General features: G+C 42.9%; 1 protein-coding gene across 1 annotated transcript in view; it reads left to right on the top strand.

Moving 5' to 3' along the window:
- LOC136651305 (golgin subfamily A member 4-like) overlaps positions 1 to 15760 on the top strand; it is a 102076-nt gene extending 86316 nt beyond the window's left edge. Inside the window, exons 35-38 of the mRNA XM_066627574.1 lie at positions 622 to 723; positions 3031 to 3117; positions 13613 to 13729; positions 15657 to 15760. Of these exons, the coding sequence (XP_066483671.1) occupies positions 622 to 723; positions 3031 to 3117; positions 13613 to 13729; positions 15657 to 15760 (410 nt within the window). The remainder of the gene's footprint in view (positions 1 to 621; positions 724 to 3030; positions 3118 to 13612; positions 13730 to 15656) is intronic.
- The last annotated feature ends 2049 nt before the right edge of the window (positions 15761 to 17809 follow it).

Below are 17809 nucleotides of genomic sequence, written 5' to 3'. Positions count from 1 at the left end.
GCACATTGAAATGAATGGGGACCCAGCTGAAATTGGCTTACAACCCACTTACTGGATCCCGACCCAGTTTGAGCAACACTGCATCATCTTTATCTGAAATATGCAGGTGAGTGACATATGAACTATGCACAATTAATTAATAAATCAGCAAAGACTAGGTGAGGCAGCCTGCTGACCTAAATCACCTCTGCTTTTTTAGTCTATCCCATTTCTGCACAATAGGCAGATTTATTCTAGATGCAGTTTTAAAGGTCGGTTTTTTGATGTGCGCATGAAACATGTACTTGCAAATGTGTGTCAAGCTAGTATACTTGTCAGAGAATTGGGATTTGCATAGTTTTCTGATAAGTGTATGATTGGTGACAGATTAGGGATTGCTGCTGTTCAATGCCTCAAATGACCCAAATGCTTATTGGCCTAAACTGATTATTTTTTTTCTGCAATACTTTTGCTTTGCTGGTGATGATTCGGTCAAAGTGGAAACTGAAAATCAGTTGCTTCCATAAAGTTACTATAATTCTCATTGTCAGTGTTCATGTGCTCAGTGTAATTGTTTTACAGGAATAATTAAATTCCTGTACAAGTTTTCTGTATTTAGTTACTTCAAATCTTTTTTCTTAGACAAAGAACTGTATGGTCTATCAGAAGACAGACATGGTTTGGATAAATATCTTGTGGCAGTTCCGGTGCAGCTGCTTGAATCGGAGCGTGCAGCTATAAGCAGTAAGTATGGAATAGATATTGTGTTCATAATACAATAGAATTAACAAATATGATGGGTTCATTTGATAAATTCTGTGAACTGCTACAGACTTATCTGACCCAAGAATATAACTCTATAATAATTTGTTTTTAATGAGAGCTGGCCCACACAGCTAAGAATTATTTTAACATTCTGTGATAGACTGCTTGTGCTACGTAATACAAAAAATCACTAATGCATAATTACGTTATGGAATTATGTGCCCCAAGATGTGATAGCCACCGATCTAGATGGCATTTAAAAGGATTAGACAAATTCATGTCAGGCAGGTCTAACAATTAATGGACATTATCAGTGATATCTAAATAGAACTTCCATGTTCAAAGGCAGTATACATTGAATAGCAGTTATGGTGGCTAACAGCAGAATTACTGTTCACTCCCTTCCTGTGGGCTTTCAGAAGCTGTTGGTTGGCCTCTCTCAAAACAAAATGCTTTACTAGATAGACCATTGGTCTGATCCAGCTTTTCTATTGTTGTTACACTAATAGTGCCAGTGGCATTAGGGTTAAACATAGTCCTGAGCTATTAATTATGCTATTAAGATAACTATAACTAGCAATAACTAGCAAACTGTCCTGGCAAATGGAGGGTCTTTAGGAGGGTCTGTGCAGGAAATGGAGGGTCTGTTCTGGCAAATGGAGGGTCTGTGCAGGAAGCACAGTCAGCAATTCCCCCTCCTGTGTTGCCAATTGCATTTCTTTTACTCTCACCCATTATCAGGAAAAGGGAAAAGAGTGCATCCCAAGAGAACGTAGCCTGACCAAGAGAAGTAGCATCTAATGGTTTTAGTGTACCAGTACCCCTTCCTGCTCCCTGCTTTCCCTCTCTGGACCAGCAGCTTAATGGGGGAGAAAAAGATCCTTTGTAATTTGTATCTACTGCCACCATCCCAGCTACAGCGTCAGGCAGAGGAGATGCACCTGGGGAAAAAACCCTTCCCAAGACAATGTTGACCTTCCAGGGTTCTTGTAAAAATAAATCCCATAGTAGCATCTGCAAAGCAAAGAGATGCAATTCAGAAAATTACTCATGAACATGAATCAGGCAAAAATGGGTCAAAACATAATTAGCTTATTAAAAGTTCAAAAAGAAAAAGGGAATTTAACAAAATGAGGAAAGATGGGTAATAAAAGTACAAACAGGCTGATGGAAAATGCCTGAGTTTGACTGGAAAGCCCACATAAATGGTTTCCTCAATGGATGCAATAACTGGTAATGCCAACAATAATATCAGCCCACAGAGCCCCCTTTCCCCCAATGCCTTGTGATCCCTTCCATGTGGGAAGGGATCCCTTAACCAGTGGTATTTGCAAGCAGGCTGGATGGAAAAGAATAGATAAAGCAAAAATATATTTCCTGGCAGCAATCTAGTTAGAAACAGTCCTCATTTGCTAGCTACTTACATTTGTCCAAAGTATCCCCAATCTTTACACTTGTGGGTGAGCAATTGGGTGCTTCTCTTTGAATTCCCAAGGAATAAGTCACTTGGGACTGGCAAAGAACATCAATGACTTTCTGTGGGCTAGCACTTATAAAATGTTTCTTTGATGATGACATCAAATTACCTGACCAGAGGAGTGAAATTCATCTGGGTGACTCCATCCCACTCTTTGAACTTAGACAGCCAGGTCTGCTACCCAGTGGGCAGGGTAGCTCTGAATATGAACATGAAAGCTTCAGGAAGATTTTCCAGCTACTAAGGCTGCTGAGCCTATGCAGGAGCTCCTAGAGAGTCAAAAATTTTTTTTCATAAATACAGCAGAATAGGCCAATGGGAATGGAACAGGACCACAGCATTCATCACAACCAATCAAGACAATAACTTTTTGAAGAAATTATGCTTGATTTACAATACGTCTGAACATTATGGACAAATTTGTATTCTAAACTACGTGTTTATGAACTTGAGCAAAATCACTTGTTTAACACATTTATCTGATATCATCAAGTCTAATTTGACTCTCAGAAAAAAATACTGATAGTTATCAACCCTTAAAAAGCTTTACATTAATTTGTCACCCTAACTAATGGTTTTACCTCTTGCCTTATTTCTATTGGGGCTGCATGCAAAATTGGTCTCCATTTGCCCTATGCTACTTCCACCCCAGAGAGTTTGGAGCATGGTAATTTATGTTCATTTGGGAGGAGGGGGTTCATATGATCCAAATTTATAAACCTATGGCTGTGATTTTCAGAAACACTGATAGTTAGAATCTGTTGTCTGAGAGAGTTAAGATAATTAAATTCATGTTATCCATTTTATAGCTGAGCAAAGAGCAAAACAAAAGGCTTTGGCTGCAAAATTAGAAGCAAATATAAAAGATTTTCGAGAGCAAATAAAAATCAAAGCTGGTAAGTGAAGAGTAAAAACTATTATAAAGCAGAATTATTCGTGTATCAGTTAATTGAAATTTTCATGGGCCTTTGTAAACCTAAGAGACACACTATGTATTAAGGGTGACAAATGCTCCAATGCTCATGTGGCCTGTAGTCATGGAGAGTAAGAAAGGGCCCTTTCAAAAATCCTTTAAAGCAGCACTTCCTAAACTGGTGGGTCATGACCCATCAACCAGAGAAGCACTCAGCTCTGACTCCTTAAAGGAGGAGATTGCCACAATGCGATCCCCAGCATCATGCTGCTGCTGGGAAAAGAGGGGGATTTCTGACTTACCTGAAGCCAGCACTGGCCTCTGCGGGGTGTAGGGAGCCCCGTGGATGCCTTCACAGGGCTCCCCAAGTCTCAATAATAATAATAATTAAAAAAATCATGATTGGAAGCCACTTCTGGTTTCCGGTCATGAAACTGGAAATGGCTTCTGATCACAATTTTTATTCATTTTGAGGCTTGGGAGGCCCTGTAGAAATGTCCACGAGGCTTCCTGAAAACCCCCCCCCCCCAGAGGCTGGTGCTGGCTTCAGCTAAGCCAGAAACCTCCCATCTTTCCCCAGAAGCAGAGTGATCCCCTGCCCCCACAAAGACTTAAGTGGTTCTCTCCTCCTAAGGAGGACATTGGTAACCATTGCTCTAAAGTTATTAAGGGTTTTAGGTACTCCCCACACTTTTCCATCTCTACAACTTTCTCTACCCTGCTCCCAAATACACAAACAAAACTCAGCAACAGCCACTGCTTCCTCCTGTTATTTACTTCACTCTCCTCTCACCCCAATCAAGCCACTACTTACTCCCTTTGTCTCACAGAGTAATTTTGAAACACTTGTCAATAAATTTACAAATGATGTGTTGGGGGATGCAACTGGGATAAAAATATATTATTGAGGGCAAATACCTGGCAGCCCAATCCTATGCATGTCTACTTAGAAGTAAGTCCCATTAGAGTCAATGGGGCTTACTGTCAGGACAGTGTGGATAGGATTGGGCTGTCAAGCTCCCTCTATCTTGCCATGGTTTTACCTTGTTTATTGCCCCCTTTGTTTGTGTTTATAATTAAATCTAAGTTTCTATCAGAACACACTGAGTAATTAAGAGTGCAGTCCTAACAATGAGTTAGGCTGACACAAGTCCCTTGTGCCAACCTCGGAGGGTCGCAAACGTGCTATGAAGCATGTTTGGGCCTCCTTGGGAGCAAACTGCACCAGCGCACAGAAGTGTGCTGGCACATGGAGACTGCATTCAAGGCTCTGAGGAGGGTGGGGAGGAGGTGGGAGGGAGGTATTCTGGCGTGGGGGGGCGGTGGAGGGCAGTCCTGGGGTAAGCAGGCGGGGAGCAGGAGGTGGGGCTGGGATCCAGCTGTTCTGCCAGATTCCAACCCCCATTCTTGAGCAGCGTAGAGCGGCTTCAAGCTGCTCTGCTCTTCTCGGACTTGTGCCACCTCCTGGGTTGGCACAAATCCTAGGAGCCCCATAGGGGTTGTAGTGGCTTACCTGGCGATAAGTGGAAGAGTTTCCCCTTACCTCTGACTGAGCTGCTTTGGCCCCTATCTTGCACTGGATAGAGCGCAAGCCTCCTGACTTGCCTGTTCCAACGCAAGATAGGATTGCGCTGCATGTGCATGGTTCTGCCCTGCACTCCAAGAAGCTTTCAGATTGCCCAGTGTTTATGGTTTCTATCATTTCTTTGACAATCACCGTGCTTCTGAAGCTTCATATGCCTTCCTTGACATTTTAATGCCGAATTTGATCAGCTTCACATTCCTATTGACACTGTATTATGGTAATTTCAGTCTTTGCTGAGCTTCATTTATATTCTGTTTGTGATGAAAAAGAACAAAAATGAATGAGATGCTGAAAATGAAAGGGTGAAGAGAGGGAAAGTCATCTGTAGTGTTTGGTCATCAGTGGTGTTTGGCTGTCTAATAAAGAATTCCTGATCATGGAAATAAATCTCTTGAGAGCCACAATAAAAGTGGCTACAAATTGCATGCAGTAATTGCAGCCCAGAAGGTAACCATTAGTCATGCAGAGTGAATTGTTCTTTTGTATCTTGTGGCCATAGTGATGTGAATTCATACTGCTAGCATATCTAACACTTTAATTACATAGAGCAGAGGAATTATCAATAGAAGCAGTCTAAAATGCTTTTTTTCATGGATGGCAGTGTTATCCTTAAAAAGGGGGGGCTGAAAGCGGTGTTATAGTGGTGTTATGTGTTTTTATTCCAAATTACTATTTTAATCAATTTTAAAGCATTTTTATCAAGTGTAATCACTGTCATATAGGTGATAGATATGTTTTCATGCCTGTGGCTGTCAGGACGCATAGCTGCAGGAATAAAACAGGCATAAGCATTTCTCTCTCTCTCTCTCTCTCTCTCTCTCACACACACACACACACACACACACCCCTGAAGAGCACAACTCCATAGTCAATTACTTGAATTAAACTCATAGGAACCCATAGGAACCATTTAAGATTTGCATGCTACTTGTATGAACAATTACAATGTTGCCAAACACAAACAAATTATGACATTGCCAAATTAAAACATTGAAAAGACAGCAACTTGAACCAACAGAATTGAACATAGTATTGAATTGCTATGGAAACAAACCGGTTTTAAAGTTCAGGGAAAAAACACACACCAACTATAGCAAGGAACCATTAAACATTTGCTTACTCGTGAGTAAACACAAACATGTAGCTCAGTTTCCCTTTCCATAGGATTCAATACATTTATCAGCTTGGAGGGAGGGACTTCCTTCTTGAATGTTGTTGGGACATTCATTGAATTGGGACTATTCTGGTGGTGTTGCATTCCTCTAGGGCTTCCCTTTCCAATGGAGCAGGGCACGGTGGCCTACTCACAAGTAAATGCGCACTGTGGCCCAGTTTCACTTTCCATAGGGCTCCATGCATTTTCCTTGGCAGCTTCTGAGCATGGTCAGAAGTCTCTACAGTCAGTGAAAGCAATAGAGCTCTGAGGGAGTTAGGGGCTTAAGAAACAGTCAGAAGAACTTGAGACAATCCACAGACGCTCTGCAGCCACTTTAATAGGTTCATGGTGGTGTGATTTTGTTAATTGAGCAGGATATTGCATTTTGTTGTCTTATAAGCCCAATTTTGCATTGTTATTTCAGTGTTATTTCAGTTATTGCAGTGTTATTTCACAAATACCATTTTAGACTGCCCCTGCTTATCAATTATGTGTTTTGTTTGACACTGCGTACTAGACTGCTATGTTCACTTTTATTTTTTCTATGGAATGTATAAATTTTCCTCAGCACAAATACCAACCACAAAGACTGAACCATTGGATCAGCAAACAGTGAAATCGGTCACTTCAGGGCTGCAAGTACAAATAACCAAAGTACCTGGTAAGTACAAAATGTTATTTCTAGCACTCGTGCTCCTAAGAGGGCTCCTGGTGTTGGGCAGATTGTAAACTGTCATTTCATGCTGGAGTAGGATATAGAACAATTGAGATAAGAAGGGAAGGAGAATGATCCTTCCAGTCTCTGAGTAGATCCCTCCAGAGACATGGGTTGATTCAGTATCAAGACTGAAGACTCTGATGCACATACAATAGCAAGATGAGTGGCTAGACCAGATCTAGATGAGTTCTAGTTCCCTTCTGTACTCAGGACCAACCCTAGGCCTATAGATAAAGATTGTGTTATTAAAGGTTCCCATTGGCCCACCCCCCTCCCTGGCCAGTACCTCCTCCAGTTCCACCCTCCCCCATCCTCCTCCTTCCCCAGAATACCTTCCCTCTGCCCTGAAAATCCGCACTGCTACCTGGTGATGCTACTTACCGTCCACAGCATTATCCTCCCACCGCTGGCCTCCAGACGCCACAAATGTGCTTTGTTTGCGACACCCAGCACTGGTAGTATGCTCATACTGTCAGCACTCAAGCCCATAGAACTGGGCTCTTAGTTGTCTTGGAGGGACAACATGGACAACATTCAATTGGCTCCTTATCTCTGTGTTGTCCTTGCTTGGGTTATCCACTAATTGAATCAAAGAATGCAAACATGAGGGGGAGAGGGGGAGGGAGAGGGAGAAAGGGGGAGGGAGAGGGGGAGAGGATGAGGGGGAGAGGGGGAGAGAGGGAGAGGGGAGAGGATGAGAGGGAGAGGGAGGGGGAGGGAGGGAGGGAGAGGGGAGGGGGAGGAGGGAGAGAGAGGGGGAGGGAGAGAGAGAGAGATTGGGGGAGGGGAGAGGGAGGGAGGGGGAGAGAGAGGAGGAGGGGGAGAGGGAGGGGGAGAGGGAGGGAGGGAGAGAGGATGGGAGAGAGGGAGAGATAGGGGAGGGGGAGAGGGAGAGAAGGAGAGAGAGGGAGAGAGAGGGAGGGAGAGGGAGAAGGTGAGGGAGAGGGAGGGAGAGCAAGAGAGGGGAAGAGAGGGAGAGGGAGGGGGAGAGGGGAGAGGGAGGGGAAGAGGAAGAGAGCGTGAGCGAGCACAGGACAAAACTGGTGGAGGTTGAGATTGTTTAGTATTTGTTGTCTGGTAGATCTTTGGGAACTTTACAGTATTTCACTGGCAGGAGTTAAGAGACCTTCTCCCTGTGTTCTCTCTTTGAATGTTTCAAAGCTCAATGAGTGATTTTAAATTACTTAAAAATTTTAAATCCCCCCCCCCCAATTCATCATTTAAGGCTTTTGTAGTGCCTGCTGATTGTAAAGTTATTGGCTAGAAGACTGCAGAGGGAGGGAGGCACATCAAAGCAGCGGTGTATTTAGGGAAAATGGTGCCCATGGCATGCACTGAAATTGTGCCCCTGTCCAAACAGAGAAGGAGAGAGCACGGGGTGGGAAGCCATCCTTGTTCATTGCACCAAGTGAATTTATTCAGCAGGCTACACAGTGAAGGAGAAATCATGAGGTAGGAAGACAACCTTGTTCCACCAAGTGAATTTATGCAAAAATCAGTGGATGCTAATCCCCCCTAAAAAAAGAAATGAAAAATAGTGTTCATTTATCTCTTTTTGGAGATCCCCCGAAACTGGTGCAAACTTGCACAATTGGTTGTGGTGTGGAAATGCACCATCATCAGAATATGGGTAAGTTCACACCCAGCACCCCCTTCAAGTGGTGCCCAGGGCAGATGTCCCCACTTGCCACATCCTAGATTTACCACTGTGACAAAGAAACATACCCCCTCCTTTCTTTAATATAAGTTTGCAAATCATACCAAACACTGAAGTACAGTCTAATAATTTTAGAGTTGCACAATTGATAACCTAAAGGATTCCATTGTTCAGTTTAGAAGATCACTTTTCAAGAATGAGTGTAACCTAGATAAAAGTTATTGGGGTTTTGAAACAGCAGTTGAATGAATGAATGAATAAACCTTTATTAGGCATAGATTGAAACAGCAGTTAAGTTTATGTGTATGTGTTTTCCCTCCACTGATTAATGGAACATTTAGGGATTAAGAAAATAAAGCCTGAGCACATTACAATGACCGGCAGACCTGTAGGCTTCGAAACAGATATTTCCTCATTCCTGACACAGCAGGACAAAATTCTAAGTAAGTAACATTTTAATCTTATACACATTTACTTAGTAGTAACCCCCACTGAACATGGTAGATCTTGCTTCCAAGTAAATATGTGTAGAATTAAGAACACTTATAACTTGTTAAAGCTCATTTCTTGAAGATATTACATTATATAACAGGATGGGTAAAACATAGTTTTGTTGCTTTGTATTTGTGTTATCTGTTAGCATTCATTCCGAAATTCTTGATATTTCTTAATTTTGAAGGCTATATGGTATATCTATACAATATTTTCATAAACCAGTTATATTATTTATACCTCGTGCAGCACAATCCTAAGCTGCACTTGGGCCAGCGCAACTCCCTTGCACCCAGTGGGGTCACAAATGTGCTTTGTGCCTTCTCACGATCAAGCCACGCCGGCGTACCGCCACACAGAGGCTGAATCCAGCTTCTGTGGCGGCTCGCACGGCGAGCCTTGAGTTAGCCCAGCTGGGCCGACGCAAGGTTCTGGGGTGGGCAGGGAGGAAGGCGTTCTTGGGTGGGGGGAGGGTGGGCAGTAGGCAGCCCCAGGGGCAGGAGGGGGAGGTGGGGCTGGGATCCGGCAGTTAAGCTGTTCCACTCTCCTTGGACTTGTGCCACCTCCTGAGGAGACCCATAGGGGCCAGGGCGCCTTGCCCAGGGGTAAGGGGAAAAGTTCCCATGCATCTGGCTAAGCCAATTCTGGCCCCTATCCTGCACTGGATACAGCGCAAGCCTCTTGGCTTGCCTGTTCCAGCGCAGGATAGGATTGCACCCTAGGTTGTGTACAAAATGTCAGTCTGGTTGAAAAGCTTACTACCACCATAAAAACTTCTTCTTGATCAATACATTTTGGACTGCCTCAGGAAGTATGGACCAAATCCTGTTGAACTTTCCAGCTCTGATGGAGCCATGCCAATGGGGTGTGCACTGTATCCTATTGTGGGGGGCAGTCACAGAAGCCTCCTCAAAGTAGGAGGTGTGGTGGGGTTGACATATGGCTTGATTACTCCATTTATTTGAAGGGAAAGGTAGCAGAGTTGTCCCCGAGGTGCGTTCCAGACTCTTACATTGATTTAAATGCAAAAGCCTGCCTCCCTTCTTTGAACTTCAGACCACTTGGGGGTGACTAAAACATGATTCATGGTGAGAGCACGTGATGGCCTGGCCTGAAGCAGCCCAAAGATCACCAAAGGGCAGTGTGGTGATACACTGGGGCAGCCCCATGGAAGGCAGGTCATAAATCATATATATGAATGAAATGTATAGAAGCAGGTTTCACATATGAATTTCCACAATGCGCTCCTGTCTTGGTGTGTAGAAAAGTCCACTTTAGTCCATTGCTGCAGTTAGGTGTGCATACATAATTGCATACATAGTTGTCAACAGACTCATAAGCAAAGAAATCTTATGGGATCACTACTGCCCCGTTCAACCATATCCCTTGCCTAAAGATGATTGGTGTTACCTAACTTGCCAGTGTTGATCCTGTTTGACAAGGAAAGGCAGAGCAACATAAGCCTACTCATGCATGTAATTCCGTGAATTTACCAGAGTTAAATGTATAATGGGTGGTCGTAAAACACCGCACAAAACAATACATACATATGCAATGACATGTACAATAATCACATTTAGGGCGCAATCCTAACCTGCGCTATTATAGCCAGGCTGCAGTGGCATGTGCTGTATCCTGCACAGATTACTAGCAGGCTGGAGGTCACCATGGGGTATTTTTCCCCTTACCTTATGTAACACCCCAGCCTGCCCTATTGGGCTATTTAGATCTGCACCTGCTATTTAGCTGGCACAAATCTGCTAAGCCCATGTAGAGTTCCGAGGTCCGGGAGCAGGAGTAAGAATACGGCATGCGCTGCCACTACCAAGCCCACTCCTTCCCGGGCCGGATTCTCCTCCCGTTCCACTCTCCTCCGCCCAGAAAGACTCCCTTCCCACTCCCGGAACACCCTCCTGCCGCCTTCTCCCACCCCCTGTGCTGGCCAGTGCAGCGATCTGGCACAAGTACGAGTTAGGATTGGGCTGTTAATCAATTACTGTGTTCAGTGTGAGCTACGCATTTTGTTTAATTGAAAACAGATTGCTTGGCCCCTTGTAGGCTTTGTCTTTTTTGCTCTGTAATCTGTCCGTTTTTAAATGTAATAAGCTGTTTACTATATACAAAAATGTTATCTTTGCAGAGAAGGAGATAGAGCAAGCTTTGAAAAGGCAACTTTTGCAGCGATCACCATCAGGAAAAACATCTTTTCCAGGAGTACCAACAACGGAAGCAAGTGTACACAGAGTTCCTGGCAAGTACAGAATTAGTATACTTGTGGAGTGAAAGTCGGCATTCTTGACTTAGAGCATAATCCTATGCATGTCTATGCTGATACAAGTCCCAATTGTGTTCAGTGGGGCTTCTTCCCAGGAAAGTGTGTATAGGACTGCAGCCTCAGTCAGTGAATGAGGGAGTAGTAAGTGTTTGGCAAGGAAGAGACTAGAATTCAGGAGAAAGGAATATTCTTACTGTAAACAAAGTACAATCTATTTCTAAAGTAGAATCTGTATGTAGAAATTTCAGGAGCCTAAATATGAAGAGGAACAGATCGGGAAGATTTTCTACCAAAGGGGTAGAAACCCATAACAGTCAAAAAGACCGCCCCCCAACTTCTTGGGGCTGGGAGGGGAGCAGGATTGGTAACAACGGTGCGCATCATATACTATCCCCCTTCCTGGACCAGATCCACCGACATAAGACAATGCAGACTTGTGCAAGCGATTTAGCAGGAGCAGGTCTGAGTAGCCCAATTGTGGCAGCTGCTGTGAAGGGGATGAATGTCCCCTTACACTGAGGAGCCCATCAGTGCACCAATAACTCCCTTAAGATGCAGCAGAGCCTGAGCTGGTGCCGCTCCATCAAATAGGATTGGGCTGTCTGTTTGCATAGGTGGAGCAGGGGAAAACTGATGAGCTGCAGAGAAGCAAGTTCAGTCCATACCAACTCACCTCAATTGATCAACAAACCATGAAATTGTGCAAGCTTTGAAGAAATGGTACAGTAGAAGAAGGGAGAGAACAGCAGGGAGGGGATCTACAGTTATTATTGCTATGACTTATTGCTCCGCTCTTTATTTCTTACAAAAGAGTAGGAATATATGAGCTCTCAAAAGTAATGAAAAAAATATGACAGGGGTTTTTGTTTTGCCGACACAGTGTGTGATTTCCCCATAAGAAGTGAGTGAACAAAGGATGGCAATTCCAGGGTAAAAGGCTGATGTGGAAGTGCTCCTGAAGAGGGGCAAAGGTGTGCATTTCAGGTGTTGTCAGTACTGCATTCATAAAGTGCACAACACCAGTGAAAAGTTCCCACCAGAGGGCACCACCGCCCATTCTTTTCATGTGGTGGCAACCTCTGCAGCATACAGGAGTCACCAGTCTATTGAAACAGTCTCAACTTTAAAATCTTTCCATGCCTTCACTAAAGAATACGGCATCAAGATAGTTTGGTTGCAGCTGCTGTGCACGTGAGTGTATTCTCTCCCATTCTGGGTTAAGTGGAGGGAGGATTTGCCTTCCTCAGCAAAGTTCTTCTTTGCTGGTTGTTTAGCACCCAATGCTGTACTGCCTGTGTTTGGCAACTGACTACACTGGACATGCACTTAAATGTGTCCATTTGGCCCAGAATTTTTTTCTCTTTTACAATATTGGTGGGGGAAGTACACAAAATGGGCTAAACTACAGTGGGGAGTTGAAAGCCTTAACACCTTGCCCCTGCTGCACTTCTGGGACTAATCACACACACGCCTCCTGCACTATTTTAAAGTGGAAAAAGTTTTGCCCCATTTTGGGTGCCCCCTCCCCCAGCAGTACTGTAAAAAAACGCAGCACACACTCATGGCCCAATCCTATGGGTGCCTAACATCACCAGAACAAGCATTCCAGTGGTGTTAGGTGCTTTCTGGTTGTTGCAAAAGGTGGCATGACAGAGCACATGGCCTGACCACTGCCACAAGCCATGTGCAGCTGGCTTCATGGGCCAATAGATGATGGATGCTGACTAGTACCATAAGTGTGTGCAGTGAGTGAAAGGTAGGTGGAAATGTGAGCAGAACAGGGCAAAGAGGAGTGTGGATTGGGACTGGGAAGGAAGCTGGTTTGATGGTAGCAGCATCCACTGAATTCTAGCCCCCTTCCCAGCCTTGATCCTCTAACCCGGTGGCGGGTGCAGTGGATCTTATAAAGCAGTGGTTTTCACTGCTGTGACCCCCTTTTTAGAATGACAGTCTGTTGGACCCCACTGGAAATGATGTCATTAACATGGGAATGATGTCATGGCCAGAAGTGACATCAAGCAGGAAATTTTTTAACAATTCCCGTTCAACAAAATCAAATCAAATCAATTAAGTAGATTAAAAGTTTACAATATGCGTAAGTTTAAAAAAATTATTAACAATAAAGAATCCTCCCAAACAGCTTTTTTAGATTGTGAGCCCTTTTGGGACAGGAAGCCATTTAGTTATTTGATTTTTCTCTGTAAACCGCTTTGTGAACTTTTAGTTGAAAAGCGGTATATAAATACTGTTAATAATAATAATAATAATAATAATAATAATAATAATAAATAGTTGTTGATCAGTTTCAAAAAATTCCCCAAACATCCAGTAGCTGAAAGCCTATCTACACGTACCCGGGAGTAAGCCCCACTGACTTCCATTGTTAAAAGTGTATACATAGCAGCCTGTTAAAAATACAGATCTGCAACATTTCCCCAAATGCAGTCACATACCATGGTGGCATCAAGTCTAATTGAAATGAATGAGGACCTATCTGAAATTGGATTGCAGCCCACGTAGTGGGTCCTGGCCCACTGTTACAGAAACACTGTTATAAAAATACATGTTCAGTTAACCATTGTTTTGTTTCCATAGACCACATTCTGCAACAAATGATAGATTACAGAAAGGGTCAGCTTTCAAGTCGTAAAGCACATCTGCAGCAAGCACTGTTGTTTGCAAAGTATCAGTTACAACAAGCTAACCTTCTCGGTAAGTAACAGGTTTTAATAGGGTGCACAAAGGTAATATTGAAGTCATTATATTTCCAGGAATCTAGTGGACATTTTGTTGTTGCCTTAAATAAATGGATTTAAAAATCAAATCCAGTCTGCAGGTAATTTAGTCTGATAGCCAAATATTTTGAGTGGTTAGTTGTTTCTGACTGATTTCGAGTGGTTAATTGTTTCTGATTGTGATTTTTTATGTATTGTCCAATTGATCTAAAAACCTGAACTTTGCCATATTCTTTCAGAGGTTGTTGAAGGTCTAATTGATATAAGTACTTTGAAATTATGTTTAACAGGTGACCTGTACACATGCCTGCTATATTTATCTAAAATGGTGGGTTGTTGCATGTGTCTTTTAATTCATGCATATTCAACAGATTAAAAAAAGAATGAAATGCCTATTTTTTAAAATTAACGTAATAGCAAGAATTATTTGATTTTTTGAAGTTTGTGTTTACCAAATGTTGTAAATAATGTTTAAACAATCAGTTAGAAAGCAGCTCACATTTAAATGGAAAGTTGCTAATCTGATGACCTCATCTATGCATTTGTTTTTCCAACTGTATTTCTAGATAGACATATGAGATCAGTTGAAAAAATGTGTTGATCAGCATTCTTCATGGTACTTGAGGTGGTGTCTGGTGGTACCCACTGGACCCCCAGACCCCTGCTGCCTGGCAGTGAGACCAACAATGCAACATGACAAGAAGCAATAAGGAGGGTCAGCTTGGTCAGCAATAAGGAGGGTCAGAGCTCCAGCATAAGCTTTTCGCATATTCAGAAAAAGCCTACTGGTATTTGTTGTGCTAGCATCTGACTTCCCAGTTTGGAAGTAACTGGCGGTGACATCATCACCAGTTACTTCCTATGGTACTTCCAAGAGGTGGACCATGAGAAGAGGTGCAGCAGGGGACAAACGCTGAGAAACACGGGTGTAGATGAAGCTGTCAGATATAAAAACAAAATGAAAAGCTTATGGGTTCCTGTATGTCTTTATTTTATAGACTTCCTGTTAGCCATGCATAAATGGAAAGCCAGTATGATTAAAAAGTTGATTTTTATAAGCAGTTTGTATAAATACTATAATGTCATTTCTATGATTTTAAATGTTAGCTAGAATTAGTGAGCAGATATTCTACGTTTTCCTGTTACATTTAATTTTTTTTTAATGGCTAGAGGTGTTTGTTTCCGCTGAGTAAGATAGAATTACAGCCTAGATCTTACTGAACACAATGGACTTACTTCTGAAACACCATTTTCAAATACCTCCACCAATGGCCCAATCCTAATCACGGCTGATGGCAGCAGTTTTTGAGATTCGCTTCTGTAAGCCCTGTTCAGGCAGCACAAACGTTGCACTGCTACTGCACATTTTGGAGTCACCAGTGCAAACAGCTGGTAGCTCTGAGTGTGTGCAGCAGCTTCCGAACACCCCACCGAAGCAAGTCAGGTGCTTTAGAAGTAAAGCAAGTAAAGTGGCTCAGAGGAGGATCAGCGTGAGAACTGGGCTGAACCAGCAGCCGTTCAGGGGCAGGAGTGCAAGGATCTCAGCAGCAGCAGTACGTGTCAAGCTCTAGCCCCTTTTTTCCAGCGTGACACACCCCTGAGGCTCCTCAGACTTTTGCCAGCTAAGTATCTGCCATAGGTCGGAGGAGACCCATTGGAGACCAGGTGGCTTACAGGAAGGAAAGTGAAATGATGTTTACTTACCTCTTTTGGATCACCCACCACAACCACTGCATACAGTGTGTACTCCATTAGCATAGCACTGCTGTGTCATGCAGGCCTGCTGGGGGATAGAACTGGGCTTGAAGCAATTTCTTTCAGCATTTTTTTTTTATTAGTTTAGATTTCTTGGAACAGAGTGTATAACTATTCTGCTAAAAGATAGTTTTGTGTTTTATTTACAGCTGCTGCAAAGGAAAGAGAGACAACTTCTACTGATTCACAAGCACCAGGCATAACTCGGTTCCATGAATATAGTCTGCAACCTCGCAGACCAAGTAATCCATGATGTTGAATCTAAGATGAAAACATTCCTAAAGTTTTTTCTTATGGAGATCTGATCCACATTACAGACCCAGAAAGTTAACAGCTGCATTTATTGTAGGAATAGCTATGATTGCTAGACGTTAAACTTACAGGATACAGATTTATTTGCCAGAACACAACAAAATATTTGGCACTTTAACAGAACTAGGATCCAGGTCAAATTTTGTCAGTAAAAAGATTTATAGGCCACTCCTAACTTGCTGCACCCCTATAATGAAGACATACCAGCAGCACTGCTTTTACAAATATTTAAATTTGGGGTGTCTATTACATTCCAGGCAACATAATCCATTCCAAGGTTTCTGCAAAACTTATTAGTCCTTAAATGAATAGATAGGCTGTTCCAAGCCCAAGTACAGCTACAGTGGCAGGGACATCTGCCCTAGGTGCCACTTGAAAACAGGGTGCTGGACACAGTCTTAACCTTATTCTACCAAAGGTGCTTATCCACAGCAGTTTCAGGGAACCTCCAAAAAGAGGTAAATGCCTGCAGAAAAAATTCAAGTTATTTCCAGATACCTGAAACAGAGGCATTGCAAATGTGTAACACTAGTAGGAAAAGAAATCATTTTTTGTGGCACTGTCCAGGAGTCCTTATCTAAATCATAGTAAGAAGCTAACCTCGCCCAAGAAAACCTTTAAAAAACATGGTTTTACTGAGCACACAAATTTACTTGGTGGGACAGGGCTGGCTTCCCACCCCCTTTCGTTTCAACAAGGACACAATTTCAATGCTTGCTATGGACACAATTTTCCTTAGATATGTCACTGTACACCTATAATGAGAGGTGCCATAGCTCAGTGATAGTGCCCAAGGAATCCCAAGTTCAATCCCTGTCAACACCAGTTAACAGAATCTCCAGTTAAGAGGGGGGCTAGGAAAGTCTCCTGCCCAAGACCTTGCAAAGCTGTTGCTGATCAAAATAGACAATATTGACCAATAACACAGGTCAGCACATATTTTGCTGTCCTATTAGACCTATTCCTGGGTATATTTGGGGCAGTGATTCAAAAATGTGAAACTGTGCATACAAACAAATGCTTCTGGAGGGTCCTCTGAACCCAACAGATTACACTTTGGGACTTTCCCAGTCGTCCTAGTGCCTTATAAGGCATTAAAAAATCACTTCTGGTTTTATGGAGAAACTGGAAGTTACTTTTTTTTCAGTGTCAGGCTCAGAGGACCCTCCAGCGGTGAGGGGAGCTTTCCTCCCCTTGCTTCCAGAGGGGGCAGACATGGGGGGCCCTGTTGACCCAATCTGTGGATAAGTGAATCTGCAGATATGGGGGGGCCCCTTGTATTGCATTCAGCAATTAGAGGTGCTGAATGTAATGAAATAATCTCATTCAATTCAATTCAATTCAAGCCACCTTTAGTGGCTGCATGTGGTCTGTACTGTTGCTGGGAGACCTGGAAGTGCATCTTTTGAGCTATTTTTAGCCCTGAGAGGCTTGGAAACTGGGCAGTTTGACCTTGTAAGGTAAGAAATGTAATTTAGGCACTTTCTCCCCATTGTAAAGACATTGAAATGGCGACCCCAGTATCTGCTGGCGTCTGTGGTGAGTTAAATCAGTAGATGCGAGATCCACAGCTACTGAGGACACAGCTGCAATGTCAATTACATTACTTTTGATTAAAACAGTTTGTGAATTTGCTAATGTCCTTTAAAGTAGTAGCATATCTGCATATTTGCTTTGACTTATGAGAATTCTTATATGTTAAAGCAAAGTTATTTAATGTAAAGAATTCTTAGTTGTCAATTTTATGAAAACGTTTTCATCAGCTGTGGAGGACATTCCCACTTTCACAGTAACACACAGTATTGTCTTCCGTTTCTCTTTATGTATTTCCAACGCAGCGTGGGAAGGAGGCATGTTACCCCAAAAGGACTATTCCCATAAACTGAGCATGTTAAGAAGAAGATACATGTTGCCAGAAGTGAAAGGTAATTTCTATCTTTCCATTGGACTTAGAGGGGAAGGAAACAAAGGTATTGAAGAGGTTTTCTGC

Source organism: Tiliqua scincoides, chromosome 5 (assembly GCF_035046505.1).
Source record: "Tiliqua scincoides isolate rTilSci1 chromosome 5, rTilSci1.hap2, whole genome shotgun sequence".
Lineage (NCBI taxonomy): Eukaryota > Metazoa > Chordata > Lepidosauria > Squamata > Scincidae > Tiliqua > Tiliqua scincoides.
This window is presented reverse-complemented; position numbering and strand designations above follow the sequence as displayed.